The sequence below is a fragment of the Piliocolobus tephrosceles genome, chromosome 9 (genome assembly GCF_002776525.5).
Source record: "Piliocolobus tephrosceles isolate RC106 chromosome 9, ASM277652v3, whole genome shotgun sequence".
In the NCBI taxonomy this organism is placed as follows: Eukaryota; Metazoa; Chordata; class Mammalia; order Primates; family Cercopithecidae; genus Piliocolobus; species Piliocolobus tephrosceles.
Window position 1 is genome coordinate 66,072,114 of NC_045442.1, and position 15,584 is coordinate 66,087,697.

The 15,584-nt window shown below is 51.9% G+C and overlaps 1 protein-coding gene across 16 annotated transcripts in view; it reads left to right on the forward strand.

Annotated features, from left to right (window-relative positions):
- COL13A1 (collagen type XIII alpha 1 chain) overlaps positions 1-15,584 on the forward strand; it is a 157,387-nt gene that overhangs the window by 56,647 nt on the left and 85,156 nt on the right. For 12 of the 16 annotated variants that reach the window (XM_031936230.1, XM_023204772.2, XM_031936232.1 and 9 more), the window contains exons 3-4: positions 8,621-8,628; positions 12,981-13,007. In XM_031936230.1, coding sequence (XP_031792090.1) covers positions 8,621-8,628; positions 12,981-13,007 — 35 coding nt within the window. The remainder of the gene's footprint in view (positions 1-8,620; positions 8,629-12,980; positions 13,008-15,584) is intronic. The other 4 variants (XM_031936233.1, XM_031936237.1, XM_023204774.2 and 1 more) reach the window with 1 other exon arrangement.

The window sequence follows — 15,584 nt, forward strand, 5'->3', positions numbered from 1 at the left end:
GGGCTACTGGGAAGAGGAAATTATATGATGTGTAAGGAGCTTGGCGCTGGTTAGAGGTTAGCATGATGCCAAACCAAAATGGGTTATTAATATTAGGTTGATGCAAAAGTAATTGCGGGTTTTGCCATTCCTTTTAATGGCAACATAATAAATGTGACTTTAAAATCAAAAAGCTCGTCCTTCAGAGATACAGGCCTGGTTGTCAAAGCAAGACCTATGAAGCCTGCAGCCCCTCCCAGGCCTCTAAGGGGTGGCGTTCGGCATGAGTCTGACCTGAGCTGTGACCCTTCGCCAGCCCCTCCTCTCTGCTCCTCTGGCAGTCGCCTGGCAGGGCCCTGGCCAGCAGAGCCATGATGTGACGTTTGAGCTTCCCCAGTCAGGTCCTTGCACAGGAACACTGGCGAGATCCGGTGTCAGGAAGAAGTCCCGGGTCAGAGGTGTGATGCCGGGAGACTTGTCTTCCCTTCAGGGACCTGAGTGACACCTCAGTGGAAGAAAGCAGCCCTGACTTGGGACTCAAGGGCTGGGGCTGGCGGTCAAGGGTCTTGTCAGGACCACTTGCCCCTCCCAGTCCAGTCGCTGGTCACAAGGCCCAGAGCCACAGGCAGGAGAGCTGCCCAGAGGGCTGCAGCCAGAGGAGACTGGAGTTTGGGAATTCTGTGCGAGCTTCTAGACAGCACATTTCCTTTCTGCATCTCAGTCCCTTACTCAGAAAATGGGGCTGCTGACTCCTGCCCCAGCCTTTCAGGGCTGTTTTGTGACTCAAATGAGAAGAGGTACAACAAAGCCCTGAGAAGGAAGAAGGACTGAATGTCAGCCACAGAGTGCCCCCAGGCAGGAGCTTGCTTGGGAGTGGAGACCAACATGGGGCCAGCCTCACCCCAGAACCAGCTGCACTCCCGGCTCTAAGCTGGATGGAAGGCAGAGTCAGGGGCCCTGCACCTGGTGGGCAACTTGGGGGCTGCAGTCTCACTCTGGGGTGACTGGCCTCAGTCTGCAGGAAGCAGTAGGCGTGGTGACCAGCAGATGAGCCATGCTCCGGGGAAAAGCTGCCACAGTCCCCCAGGATGACGTGTCAGGGGATTCAGATGGGGCGGTCTCCTGAGCTAGAAAAGAAGCCCCCAAGGTCAGGGACAACAGGTGACCTTTACAGCCTCCTGCACAGCAGCCATGCATAGCTGGTGTTGAGCAGGTGTTGAGAGCGGGCAGGAGGGAGACACAGCTCCAGTGTGCCAGGACACAATCTTCTTTACCCCTTCATACTGCACTGAGCCATGCTTCCAAGAGCCTGCCTTCTGCTGAAGAATGAGAAAAACAATTCTGGGGAACTCAGCCACTTCCTGCTCAACCCTTAGCCTTTCGGGTTCTCATCAGCTGTCGAGACACCATTCCCCTCTCTCCCTTTTATTCACCCAGAATTGCAGCTGGGTGGGGGAGGGGACCAGCTCAGGAGGGGCACGGGGGGTGGCCTGGCGCCATCTTCTGTCTGGGTTGTCCTTCCTCTTGCCAGGGGCTGGGCATCACCCTCCATCCTCCTGGGCAGAACCCTGCAGCCAGGTCCCCCATGCCCTCCTTGCCTGTGGCCTTCTGCGGCCATTTTCCTGAGCCCCAGGGCTGCTAGCCCCCATTCCAAGGGATGTGGGACTCCGGCATCAAGGGAGCTGCAGGGGTGGTAAGGGGACCTCCTGTCCCTCTGCCTGCTCAAACCATCTCTCACCAGAGCCATCTCCATGAGGGCTCCTGGCCCCAGGCATGTACCGTCACCCATTGCTAGCTAGACTGGGGAACAGCTTCCCTGGAAACACAGGACTGCATCAGGAAGGAGAGGAGGCCGGAGGGTTCTGTTGGGAGGAGAAAGGGAGAATGGATGCAGAGGAGGTAACCAAGAAAGTCTGCTATCCAGGCACACCCTCCTGTGTCCACAGAGAGGAGTCGTCCCAGGTGTTGGGCATCTGAGCCGCCCCGGTCCCACCGGCCCTCAGGCACTTGCCAAACAATGCAAGGAGCAAGGACGTGAAGGGGGCACCTCCAGATTGAAAGCAGGGGTTAGCCAAGGGAAGAGCGTCCAGAAGACCCTGGAGCCGGACCAGAAGACCATGGAGCCGGACCAAGTGCCCCACCAGGTTGCCAGGCGTGAAGTCCACTTCCATGGAGTTTACAGGAAGGTGGCCACTCAGGTTGCCCTCGGGTGGCTCCAGGGGTGGCAGTGGCACAGCTAGTAGTGTGGGGTCCTCTGAGGACCTCCTGGGGCCAGGGCATGAACTAAGCTGGAGGGGATCTTACTGGCTCCTGTCCCTTCCTTGCTCGTACCTTCCAGCCTCTCTGCCAACCTCAGCAGCTGAACAGGGATGGGAGAGAGGGCTGCAATCAATGCTAGTCCCCACGCCTGGTATGAGATGTATCTGGAGACTCCAGGACACCAGCCTCTCCACCTCTGTCTCTGCCACTCCCCAAGGCTAGACCCAGTCCTGCCTGAGGAGTTAGAAAAGGGTCCTCCTGCTTCATCTGCTTCCCGAGTCTCACCTCCAGATGGCTCTAGTTTCCTGGATGACTAATAAGTTCCATATCATGTGCCAATTTCTGCTGATTGATAGTGGCTGTGTTGCAAAGAATTGTGAAACCTTGTCTAGGCTCATTAAGGAGCTGTGATTGATTATCAGTGTCAGCCATGAGTGCCGGAAGAGAGACTATAGGTGTGTGTGATTTAAACTGCTGCCTACTTCTCCCAGAACCTGTTACACCCCATCAACCTGGGCTGGAAAGGTCTGGGAGTGTCTTGTGGCTGAGAGACGTCATTATAGGACAGATGTGAGCTGTGGCGTGCTGGCAAACATTTAATAAGTGGCTCTCGGGGTAAGGTGGGGCTGCTGTGTAGCTTTTGCCAATTTCTGTAGTGTGAATACTCCCACCACGGCCAATTTCCAGCGCCAGTGTGAAGTCACTGGGCGCCAAGTTAGGAAGAGATGCATACAGTTGGCTTTTGCAAGACTGCACAAACTGGCTCTGTCTGAATAGTCAGACGCTTTTCCTAAGAAATGTAAAGCTTCTCAAAGCTTTGCTAATGGTGGACTGTTCTGGGAAAAGCACTAGACCAGGATTCAGGATCATTTACCAGCCATGAATAATAGGCAAGTTACATCCTTCTCAGATCCTCAGTTTTCTCATCTATAAAATGGGAGCTGGGTTGTGGTGACCTGTGATATAAGGAAGTGCTTTATCAGTCACAAAGCATGATTTGTCAGCCATGCTCCCAGAACATCAAATAAACTCAGATGGTCTACCCTAGAAATCTGCCTCGGGCCTCCCTAGAAAGTCAGGGTTTGCGCCGTGGGGCTGTACGAGACAGGGCTTGGGTGTTCTCTTTGAGATTAACCCCAGAAGACAGAGGCTGCCTTAAAGGTCACCAGTGTCCCTTCATAGGCCATCAAGCCTGCCCCTGACAAATTGCTTTTCATGGTCTTTAAAGCTACTCGTGTTTCCCTTCTTCACTGCTCTTTGAGGCAGAGGCTGTTCCTTTTATTTCTCCGTGTGCCTCCTTCAAGCTTCAGGGGCCCGTGGTCCTGGGAGGCAGGCAGACCTGGGGCCAAGTACCAGCCCAGTAGTGCATGTGTTCTGCAGCCTTGAACACACCATAAACTTTCTGGGCCTCAGCTTTTTCATCTGTAGAGTGGGAACAATAACCATCGATACTTCACTGGGTTGTTGGGCAGACCGAGTGAAATAAGCGTGTTAGCATAGTGTCAGGCACAGAGTACACGCTCAATAGATGAATAACAAACAAATTACTATTTGTCCTGATGAGGTCTTGGGTGGAGGTGGAACAGGCCAAACTGTAGAAGAATGGGATCCCAAGAGTTGGCAAACCACAGGTCGGTGAGGGCTGGGCCATGGGTGAGCGTGTGCGTTGTGGGGCCTGAGGCACAGGGAGAGCCCTGAGGCAAGTCTGGTGCCATTAGTCCAGCATGGGGTTTCTCATCCTCAGCACTATTCACATGTGGGACTAGATGAGTCTTTGTGGCAGGAGGCTCTGTGCACTGTCTTTTTAGCAGCATCCCTGGCCAGTACCTACTACAGACCAGTAGAAGCTTCCCAGTTGTGAAATCAAAATGTCTCCAGACATTGTCAACTATCCCCTGGGGAGCCAAATCTCCCCCGAGCTGTGAACCCCTGCTCCAGCAGGCAGAGTGTAACCAATATCATTAGTCACCCAAGGTCTGAGGGGAGCCCATGATGCAGAGCACCTGTCCTGGCAGAGATGGGTGGGTCGGGCATGTGGCAGAGCTGGTGGCAGGTGGTCGGCTGCAGGCACCAGGAGGCATAGGTGGGGGCTAGGACCCCAGCTTCTGGGAGCCCAGCAGTCAAGCAGGGTCAGAAGATGGCTCAGATGACACTGAACTTGGGAGCACCCTGCCACTCCTGATGCCCCCTGTCCAGGACCAGGACTGGATCCAGAGACTGGGTGGGACTAAGTCCAGGGTCGAGGGGGAGGGGACTTACCTGCCCACTTTAGAAGGGGCTGAGGGTCCAGCTGCCCCTTCCACCCCTGAGAACGTCATGACCTCCAACCAGGAGAACACAGGCTTTGCAGCAAGAGAGACCAGGTTCAAATCCAGACCCTACTATATGGAAATAAAAGCTAAACAATAAAATGAGGCCAGGCATGGTGACTCACGCATATAATCCCAGCACTCTGGGAGCCCGAGGCAGGCATATAGCTTGAGCTCAGGAGTTTGAGACCAGCCTGGGCAACATAGTGAAAACATAGTGAAACTCCGTCCTTACGAAAAACACAGAAATTAGCCAGGTGCGGTGTGTGGTCTCAGCTAGTCAGGAGGCTGAGGTGGGAAGATTGCCTGAGCCCAGGGAGGTTGAGGCTGCAGTGAGCCATGACTGCATCACTGTACTCCAGCCTGGGCAATGGAGTGAGATCCTATCTCAAAAAATAATAATTATTAAATTAAATTAAATGTTTAAAACTTTAAGAATCAGATGCCATCATCTAAGAACAAGGTGACCACCTTAGGCAGGTTGCTTAACCTCTAAGCCTCAGGTTCCAAGTCCATGGAAGGGGTGACAATGCCAACCTCACAAAGTTGTCGTAAAGACCAAGTGCGGGGTTATAGTTCCCAGGCTTAGCACTGTGTCTATGTCTGCCGCGTAATGAGCACTCGGGACATGTTGATTGAATGAATGAAGGAATGAAAAAGTGAATCTTCCTATAGCAAACCTTTCTCGCTTAAACCCTCATGTTTGTTTTAGTTCTCATCTCTGGAATTTCTCCAGCTTTCTAACATAGGAAACTGTTGACTGCTCAGCAGGAGGAAATGAGTTACTCATCTCTGTTTCATCAGAGCTTTGCATCAGGCCTGGTAGATAATAAGTGCTTAAAAAATGAAGTTTTGCTTCCTCAGAGGACAATGAGTATACTTTATTCATCTTTAGAGAGCCATAGCCCAGCACAGTGACTCACACACAGTAGGCATTGTTAAGTGTTTGTTGAATGAACGAACATAAAAAAAGTGGCTGGAAAAAAAGGCACGACCCAGAATGCTACCCCAGAATTCTTCATGGGGCTCCATCCCTGTGTGTCCATTTTGGGGGAGCATGGCCGCCTTGCTCAAAGGAGGTGGGTCAAACCCCGGGGGAGAACGGTAGTGGTCTTAGCAGGAAGCTGAGGCGATGGGTGGCAGACATCAGCAGGGAGGTCTCAGGCAGAATGTCCCCACCTTGGATGGCTGCTGTGACCCTCCCCTGACAGCCCTGCTTGCGGGCTGCTCAGCGCACCTGAGGGGGCAGGGACAATCTTCATAGTTCTCCCTGCTGCAAGAAACAGGTGTCCTCCTGAGGAAGCAGCAGGTGCATGGGTGGAGTCCAGGTGTCTTCCTCCTCTCTCAAGATGTGGTAGTATGGGCCGTAGCTCAGCAGGATCAGCATGAGATATGGTGTGCTCTGTCAGGAAGACCCCAGGATGGGGAGTCAGGAGACTGAACGTCCCACCGCCATTACCCGCCCACAACGTGGCCCTGGATGGTCACGAATCTCCCTGGGCCTCTCTTTCTCCATCTGTACTGCGGGGACTTGGTAATGCCTTGGAGTGACTCCATCCTTTGGTGCCCAGCCAGGGTAATGGGCACAGCCAAGTGGCTCACATGGGAGAGCAACTAGTGACATCCAGGAACTGCTATATTTTGCAAAGCCATCAGCTCCACAGCATCTTAGAGCTGCCAGGCATTGAACACAGCATCAGGGGAAGCATCTGCTTGGAAACCCGGGGCTGTCCCAGTGCAGGCCTGTTTGATGAAAGTTGGCAGAGGCAGGATGGCAGTTGGGTTTTCCAAGGCACCTGAAGATTTTCCAGGGGGACACATGAAGACCATCCTTAACAGGGGAAAAAATAGTTTGTGAGAGAGAAAGCCTTAAATGATAGCACCCGTATATCTCTTCCCCTTCCTATGGCAGAGCATTAGCTCACAAAGAGGATTTTCCTGTTTCTGAAGTTCCTGTAAGGGACAGGTATGGGGAGTGGCAGCCTGGCTAAGCTTGGCAGAGCCAAATTCCCTTGCATAGGACAAAGGTGCCTGTGAAAGACAGAAGAGAGGGTTGAGTCTAGAGAAGGGGGCTGGAGGCTGACCATGACAGGCATCCCAGGGGGAGGCCTGGAGAGGACTTGGTCTGCAGGCAATAGGGGGGTCGGGGGTAGGTTGCTTTCTGAGTGACAGACAGAGAGAGAGGCACTGTAGAGAAGGGTCCGGAGCTCTACCATTTACTAGCTGCATGGGCCTGGGGAGTCACTCAACCTTCCCATGCCTCAGTTTCTTCATCTGTAAGGTGGGAAAGATAGAACCTACTGCATAATGGAAAACCCCTTGAATTGTGCCTGGCACCTGATAAGGACCATAGAGGACTATGCAGTGACAATGGTGGTGGCAGTGGTGGTGATGTAAAAACCCTCAAAATCTTCAGTAGAATTTATGTCTCCCAGGGGCAGACCCAGCAAACTGCTCCTCCTGCCATCCGGCTGAGTGTCGAGTCTTGTCCCAGCTACCTGGCTGCATCTGGTGACAGCTATGCAGCTGAGACTGCTAACAACAGGCAGGGCTGCCCTCAGAGCTCCAGCCTGTGTCACTGGGGGCCTCACCAGAGCCTGCCACAGTGGGAGCCAGGGCCCCATCGGGCCTGGCAGGCGCAAGGCATCTGCCCTCCATGTGGCTGAAGCATCCCAAAATTGCCACAGGCTGAATTTTGTCACCAGTCTGCTTCTCATGCAGAGGACATCTCCCCCAGCCAGGAGGAACAGATTTCCCAGCTGGGCTGGTCCCTCTGGCTGGCTGGGCTCAGGGGATATTTTCAGATTCTGGGTGACATTCCTCTGCCACTCAGCCTAATGGCTCCCAGATGCTCCCCCTGCCCCGTGCTCCCTCCCGCTTGTTCTGGGCCCTGCATGCAAGGCCCGGGCCTGGAGCTTGCTCACCCAGGCTCTACACCTCTTGACTTTTTCTGTTGCTTTTAATCTAAAACATTTTGTCCCGCTTAACATGATGGCTTGACAGAGGCCAGCATGAAAGAGGCTGTTTCTTCCTGGATGGTGACCAGGGCAGAGAAGCGGACAGATGAAGGAGGAAAGAAGGAAGCCGGCTCTGGGAACGGGAGGAGCATGGGGAAACATAGGAGCCTTTATTGGCTGAGCATAAAAGAAGCAACAGGAGTCGCAGCTGAGTTAACGTGGCCAGGGCACTAGGGGCCGGGCAGACACACCAGGCCCAGCTGGGAATTGCCGGGAGGGCGGGGTTTCGTGGCTCATGTTCGCAGAAGTGCCTTTCCTTCCCTATCCTTCTGGGGCTGCTTTTCTAAACCTTCCCTCTCGCTCCCCACCCCTACTCCTTTTTTCTCCCTCTCGGAACACTTGAATTTGTCATTCTTGGCTGTTGCCAGTAATGAGATAGGGCTGCTGCTGTGGCTGTGGGAGGGAGGTGGAGAGTGGACACCAGAAAGAGAAAGGAACAGAGAGAGGCATGGAGGAGGTGGGGCCAGAGCCCGAGAGGGGACTTTGAGAAATAGGCTGTGGGTGGCAGACCCTGGAGGGGTGAAGTGCCTAACTCACTGTTAAACAGAAACCAGGATGGGCCGATGGGCCTCAGGCGGGGTGCACAGTGGCCATCCACGCCCACGCCTGCCTGCCTGCTGGCCCTCCCTGCCATGGCCCAGTGAGGACACCGGCATGCTAACAATCCTCATCTCTGCAGGATCTGTTATTTCCACCTTTCTCAGTGTGCCCACTGTCCCGTGTTCTGCAAAGCAGCCTGGTACACAAGTTCAGGCAGGTCACGAAAAGCCCATTTTGTGGGGTGGGAAGCTGAGGCAGAAGGGCCACCAGCAGGTCGCCAGCGGGGCTGAGCCTGGGGCCCAGACCTCTGGATTTCTCATCCAGTTATGAAAATATGGAGATGAAATAAAGGGGGAAGAGATTATATTGGTGAAAATGGGCCAGGAAACGACAAACTTCGAAGACCAGATGGAAACCCCTCCGCTGAAGAATCCCCGGACGCTGCTTCCAAGGCAGCCTCCCCACCGCCCCCTACAGCAATGACACTGACCCAGGCATTTTCTCTCTCTCTTTCAGGACCTCCTGTAAGTACTCAAGCTGAGGGTCTCATGCATCTGAAAGGCCTGTGTCACTTGCTGGTAATGGAGTTCTGGGTGGGGACACTGCAAGCTGGGCCCCTGCCGTCTTGGGGAGGGCCTATGCAGGCTCCCGAGGGGTCCCTCCAGAAGGCTTCTTGTGGGGAGGAGGCTACCATTTTGCTTTTCACCCACCTCTGCACCCCTCCAGGGCAAGACAATGGCTGCCCCCAGGGCAAAGCAGGCCCCAAATTTCAATCTAAAAGAATGGCTTTCCCTCTAATTAGCTCAGTTCTTTTGTTCCCCAAAGAAGCTATTGGAGTCCAAAAAAAAAAAAAAAAAAAAAAAAGCACCAGACATTAGAAAGAAGAAAAGAGATCATCTCTCCTCAGTTCTCCTTGAAAAGTCCCAGAAAACAGGTCATCGAGCTGGCTCCAAGCGTGGTCTGCTCCAGAGGACTCAGGTCCACACCACTGAGTGGGCAGCTCTATTCCGGCCAAGTCACTTTGGGCAGGTGGTGGTGGTGGTGGTGGTGGTGGCAGTGGTTATGTAAGAGAGAGCGGCGTCAGCCGGTTAGACTGGGAGACAGCACATAAGTTACAGGCAGCACGTCGCACTCCTTCCTGGCCTTGCTAGGAAGCCCAGGGTGGGGCGGGGAGTGGAGCCACTTCCAGAGAACCTGAGAAGAGCCCAAGGAGACTGCCTCTCTGAAGTAATGGATCCAGAGAACAGGAGCACCAGTCTTTGATATCCCAACAAAAGACCAGAGGGCGCTGGGGGAGCTGGAGATAGGAGTTGAAAGGGCCCAGCCCTCACATCAGATCTTTCTCAAGGTTGCTGAAATCAACCCTATCATCACCCCTTCCTTGGAGAAGTCATTTCCATAGTTGTTTTCCTCTTAATGTGTACCCGTGGGAGCTGCCTGCTTAATTTTTAGTAAAGGCCATTACTGAAGACTCCATTTGTGCCCTGAAAGGGCCTTGCACCCATGCTGAGGATCCCATGCCCCCTGACACATCACAGTGAGGCAAGATCTGTCATGTCATTGCTTGAAAGGAAGGATAATTTATTATGGCATGTTTGGTGTGTCAGATCTTAATTCCCTTCATCCATCTTCCAAAATAAACTCTGCCATAGAGAGCTTTCACCTGTTGGAAATGTGCTGCTTTTCCCTGTCTTATTCCGAGGAAGCCACAAGAGCCCTCAACTGCTCCCACCCTGCCTTGGGGCCTCCTGCACACACCTCACCCCCAGGGCCAGGATGCCAGGACAGCTCTGAGTCCCTGCCTGACTTGAGGGTCCTTCCCTCAATAATAATGTTGCATTCTGAGAGCTGGTGCTGGCCCAACCCAGGGACTGTTTCCAGACCCCTTTGGGTCTGTGCTGAAGGAGCCCATGAGGTAGAAGGGGTGAGTCTCCATTCAGTCTCTGCCCACAGAGTGAAGGAGAAAGGCCCAGGTAGCTTTCCCCACATTCTGAGCCCAGCGCAGAAGAGGAGCCCTGAACCTTTGCCCAGTGCTGGCTGAAACCACAAGGCAAGAGGAGGAGGAAATGGGAAGCTGACCAGGGCAGGAATCATCTCCTCAGCCCTGTTATCTCTGCTTCCTGCAAAAGAAGAATGCTGGTGGCCAGAGAGAAGGGCTCTGAGATGCCTGTCTGCTGCCCTCTGGGTGTATCCTGGGGGCTGGCTCTGTCCTCCAACAGGAAGATCCAGGTTCCTGTGGGCACAAAGTCAGCCAGTGCCTGAGAACACAACCATGCAGGATGGATTAAAGCTGCAGCAGGAACCATTTAGGTGGAAGCAAATTGGCAACCACCACTGCCCCACCCATCATGCCCTTGGCAGACATTGCTAATCAATTAGAAGGTTTTTTAACATAACCCATTAGTCCCTTACTGCCAATCCATTGGTGTCAGTGCTCAAGCTGACATCTATTGGCCATCCCTGGATTCGATTTAAGGGATAATTTCTTAATACTGAGAACTGTGAGACTGAAAACAGATGACCAAGGGAAGTAGGGATGTATCTTTCTCTGAAGGAATACAGGGAAATATTTGCCAGCAGCTGCCAGGCCTTGCTGAATATGATCCTTGCTGAAATAGTAGCTAACACTTACTGTGTGTTAGACACTGTTATGTTTTTATGGAGGCAGTGTAACATAGTGATTATGAGCATGGGCCCCGGGGGCCGGACCAACTGCAGTCAAATCCTGGCACTGCCACTTTTTGCTTTGTGACCTTAGCAAGTTACTTAACCTCTCTCTGCCTCAGTCCCCTCATCTGTAAAATTAGAACAGTAATGATATCTGCTTCATATGGGTATTGGAAGGAATATGTGTGTGTGTACTATACATATACACACACACACACATATATATACTATATATATATATATATATTTTTTTTTTTTTTTTTTACTTAGGATATATTAATTCATTTAATCCTAAAAGCATAAGGCTTCCCTAGATGATGCCCAAAGGATTTTTGCAAACCTTTAATTTTTTTTTTCTTTCTTAGAGGCAGGGTCTCACTCTCACCCAGGCTGGGGTGCAGTGGTGTGATCATAGCTCACTGAAGCCTCAATCTCATGGGCTCAAGTGACCCTCCTGCCTCATCCTCCCAAGTAGCTAGGTCTACAGGCGTGTGCCCCCACACCTGGCTAATTTTTTAAATTTTGTTTTTAGAGATGGGGTTTTGCTATGTTGCCCAGGCTGGTCATGAACTCCTGACTTCAAGCCATCCTCCTGCCTCAGCCTCCCAAGTGGCTGGGTAAACCTTACATTTTAAGGCAGAAATTATGATTTTGTGAATTTTTATTAATGAGTTTATTATTTTATTTATTTCTACCCCATCTCTTTCCAAGAAACATTTTAGGAGGATTTACAAGCTATCTAAGGAAACAGGAGGTAAGGGGTGGAGAACAGAGGCAGAAAAGCAAGGGGAATCCAGAGCCGTGGTACTGCAGCATCCTGTGCAGATGAGCCACACACGAGGCTCTGAGCTTCTCGGTAGTCAGAGCAAAGTGGAAAGCAGAGCTTTAGCAAGGGTCGGATTGCAGTAAGGTAGGAGCGTGCCTGATGCTTGGGCAAAGCACAGCTTTTCCTGAGAATGGGGCCTGAAATAAGTTTCCCTCATGTGTCCTCGTAAGGGTGGCACAATATGGATGGTGTCGGTTGTAAGGACGCAGCAAGCAAATTGCCCCTTCTGTTCCTATTCAGCGTAGACTCACTGCATGAGGTTGGACCCTCCTCACCTGGGCCCATTCCCTTCCCTGGGATGGGAGGTCACTGCCCCACTTCTCAGCCCACTCTGTGACATTAGGGGACAGGCAGTTTAGAAGCACGAGGAAAAGGGCATTGGTTCAGCACTAAAGCTCTGGTTTAAGGGACGCAGTGCCTGGTCTGTTCTTGTGGGGGCCTGGGAAAGCAGGGGTGTTGCCAGGTTCCTGGTATCCGCAGGCAGATTCATTCATTTGTAAATGTGTCTTAAGGACGACTGAGAGCTCCACATTGCTGAGGCACTGAGGACACATTCGTGAATGAAACAGGAAAGTCCCTACCTCAGGAGTTCACATTTTAGTGCTATGGGGCAAAACCAGCAACATGACGGGATGGTGACAAGTCCTGTCCCCATGAAGTCTGTAGCCCCACCTTCCCCAAGGACCCCCCTCCCCCGCGACTGGCGGGTGTCACTGCACCACCAGGGAGGGGATGTCCTCAGGAACACAGGTTAGAAGGGGTGACTTACTCCTGGTGCTGCCTGAACTTTTCTCAGCACCCTACGGGGACTTATCTCCCAGGGAACACCCCAAGACCCACTCCTGGTTCTGCCTTCAGTTTATGGGAAGAGCAGGACATCTGGAAGGAGAGGAACTGTATGTGACAGCAGGGTCTCTGGAGGGAGAAACCAAGGCCAGCCCCATGGCCGTCTCTGGCCTGTCCTCTTCTCTTCTAATAATCATGGTAATAGCTGCATTTATTTAGGACTTGCTATATGCCAGCCGCTGTGCTCAGTGCTTTACATACATTCTCTCATTTGATCCTAACAGATAGGTAATGATTATTCTTCCATTTTCAAGATGAGAACATTGAGGCACAGGGAGGCCAAGACACTTGCTGAAGGTTACCCAAGTAGTAAGTGGCAGAGCCAAGAGGTGAACACAGGTGGGCTGTCTTCAGAGCCAGAACTGGAAGGAAGCTTCATGAGCCTTAGTGATCAAGCCTCCCCCTTCATTTTGTTCATAAAATAGCAAAGGCCTACCCAAGTGGCTTGCCAGGGTCACACAGCTGATTGGGACAGTGCTCAACAGTTAGGTGTTGCAATGCCCTGCCTGACCTATGGAAACTTCACTCTTCATTTAGGGTCCCACTGGAAGACCTGGACTCCCAGTAAGTAACTTTTGTTTCTTCTTTCCTTTGCATCTCTTTTACATGCTATTTCTCAGTCTGAAGACTGGCTAGGTTGGGTGGCTGGTTCTTCTCCATGTGTATCTGGGTGACAGGCCACTCTCCAGAATCCCCGATCTATAGCTTAGGGTGAAGTCACCTCAGCGCCCTCCTCCTTTGAGATCTAGAAAGGACCCTGCTGGGGCATCTTTAGCTGCAGCCCTTGGTGCCCCTTTGCCCGAGGTAGACAAATTACAGCATGCAGATCCTTCAAAACTGTGGCTGACTTCCAGACTGATGACCCTACCGTGGGCAGCTGCAGGGATGGGCAGCCCACTGGCACACTGACTATCCCCCTGCATACCAGCTGACATTCAAACCACTGTTTTCCTATGCCTACTGGTAAGAGAGCAGACTCAGAAACTTTGTTTTCCCTCAATTACCATGTCCCAATTCTAGAGAGGCTGTGCCAAGTAACCACGGGGACTTTGGGACAAAAAGGATAGCCATCTCTTATTGAAACCATAAGAGGAACCAGGTCCTGCATTTATCACCTTTCACACATTCAGCTTGTTCAACACCTCAGTGAAATGGGGATGATTATAAACCTGTTTATACATGAGAGTCAGGAAGGTAAAATAGTTTGTCCATCTGTCCAAGCTTCAGGTGGGGACCTGTTAGAGGTCTGTATCATCACACACCATTCCGTACTGCTGTTGCTTGTGGTCTGTGCTCCACCTTCAAAACCCATCTTTAAAGGATTCTAAGACATTGCTCTGTGGAGTCTAGCCCGGGGCATGGATGAGTGGAATACTGGGTATGTGTTCCATGGACCCTCAGATGGGGAGTGACCCAGGCAAGATGCTGCAACCTGTCAGGGGGCCGGAATCAGGTATGGAGAGCACCCTGGCCTGGGGCTGGCACCAGTCTGCCCTGTCTCCCTGTACCAAAGGTCACATCCATGAAATTCCAGACCCTTATGTGCCTCCCTCTTACCTAATGACTCCCCTTTTAGACATGGATTATACTGTAACCTTTGGACTAATCCAACAGCTTCTAAAATTCATGCCTAGCAGTGGCTTTCTTAATGAAATGCATGTGGGAGAATGTTCAGACTTGCAAATGGAAACTCTCCCGGTAAGAGCCCCAGCGCAAAGGAAGACGGGTGAATCGGTCCCATGAAATCCAAGGAGGGGAAACATCAGATGACCGAGGGGAATGTGGGCAGACTTTGTTTTTTTCTTACAACATCCACCTTTAAAAAGCATTTAGGGGGCAATTGACAGAGCAGGGGCTGCTGCACATAGTTTCCAGTCCCTGGCCATTCCACACCCATCCCTAACCCAAGCATTTTATGGCCAGGACTGCAAAGAGCATTAGTTTTAAAAAAGAAATGAAAAAGAAACCAAAACACACATCCTGAAATATCATTCAAAAGCCCAAGAGTGAGTGGACCATGGGGCTGCCACAGCCGACGACCAGCCCTGGCCTGGGGTCCTTCGCAGGCAGAGCCAACTTTGGATCCACAGGTCATGGTCCTGTTGATGCTTCCATGTGAAGAGACCTAGGAGTAACCCTCAAAAAGACTATGGATGTAAGCCCCTGGTGTACAAAGCAAAAGGTGTGGAGTACAAACATGCTGATGAAATTCACCTGCCTGGGGCTGTGCTAGGCTTTACACGAGCAGATGCCGTTTACTCAACACCAAAGGCCAGGCACTGGCCACGTGCTTCTCAGAGACAGCATCATGTGGCATCCTCCCAGCAACCTCATGAGAAAGAAGCTCTTATCACCCCCACTCCACAGAACTGATGCTCAGGGAGGTTAAAGGAAGAGTCAGTGCTTCTAATCTGCACTGCTACCCTGCCGTTCTTTAGCAAAAGTGGAACATTTTACTCAAAGCCACCGTTGGTCTTGACCTTATGTGTTAATTTTAAGAGCCTAATTTCAGAAATAGTTGCTTCTCTCAGGTGTGCCCCACATACATTGTGGATGTGCATTGTTCCTCGAGGCATTGTGCCTCAGTGGGGTTAGCAGATGCAGTCACCCCAGAAATGCCCATGCAGTCCCCTCCTGTCCAGCAGGCTGGAAAAACCACCTGATTCTCCGCACCCTATTACTTTCCATCCTTCCAGGCTCCTAGCAAACTTTAGGCCCCACCCCAGGTTTTATGATGTCTGCATGCATATGATGGCAAAAAAATATTTTCTACCAAAAGGGGGAGGAATAAAACTTAATAAGCAGATTTCCCGAGTGAGAAGATGTAACCCCTGGCTACAAAACAAAGCATTTCCCTTGGAGCATCTGCAACTCGTGATTCGGCTGAATCCACATGGCTCGTGGTCCTTCCTGTCAGTACTGGAGGTGGCCGAGAGGAGGGAGGAGTGGAGAAAGACTCCAGGATTGCTTTCTCAAACCAGGGGCTAGGGTGGAGCACTGCTCTCCAGCCCTGGCAGAGACAGACTGAGGAAAGTGATTCACCCATCTGTCACGTGGGAGCTGCCAGTCACCCTGCTCTGTGCCTTGAAGTTGTGCGTGATAAAGATGAGGCACATCCTGGCCATTGCTGGAATCGATGCA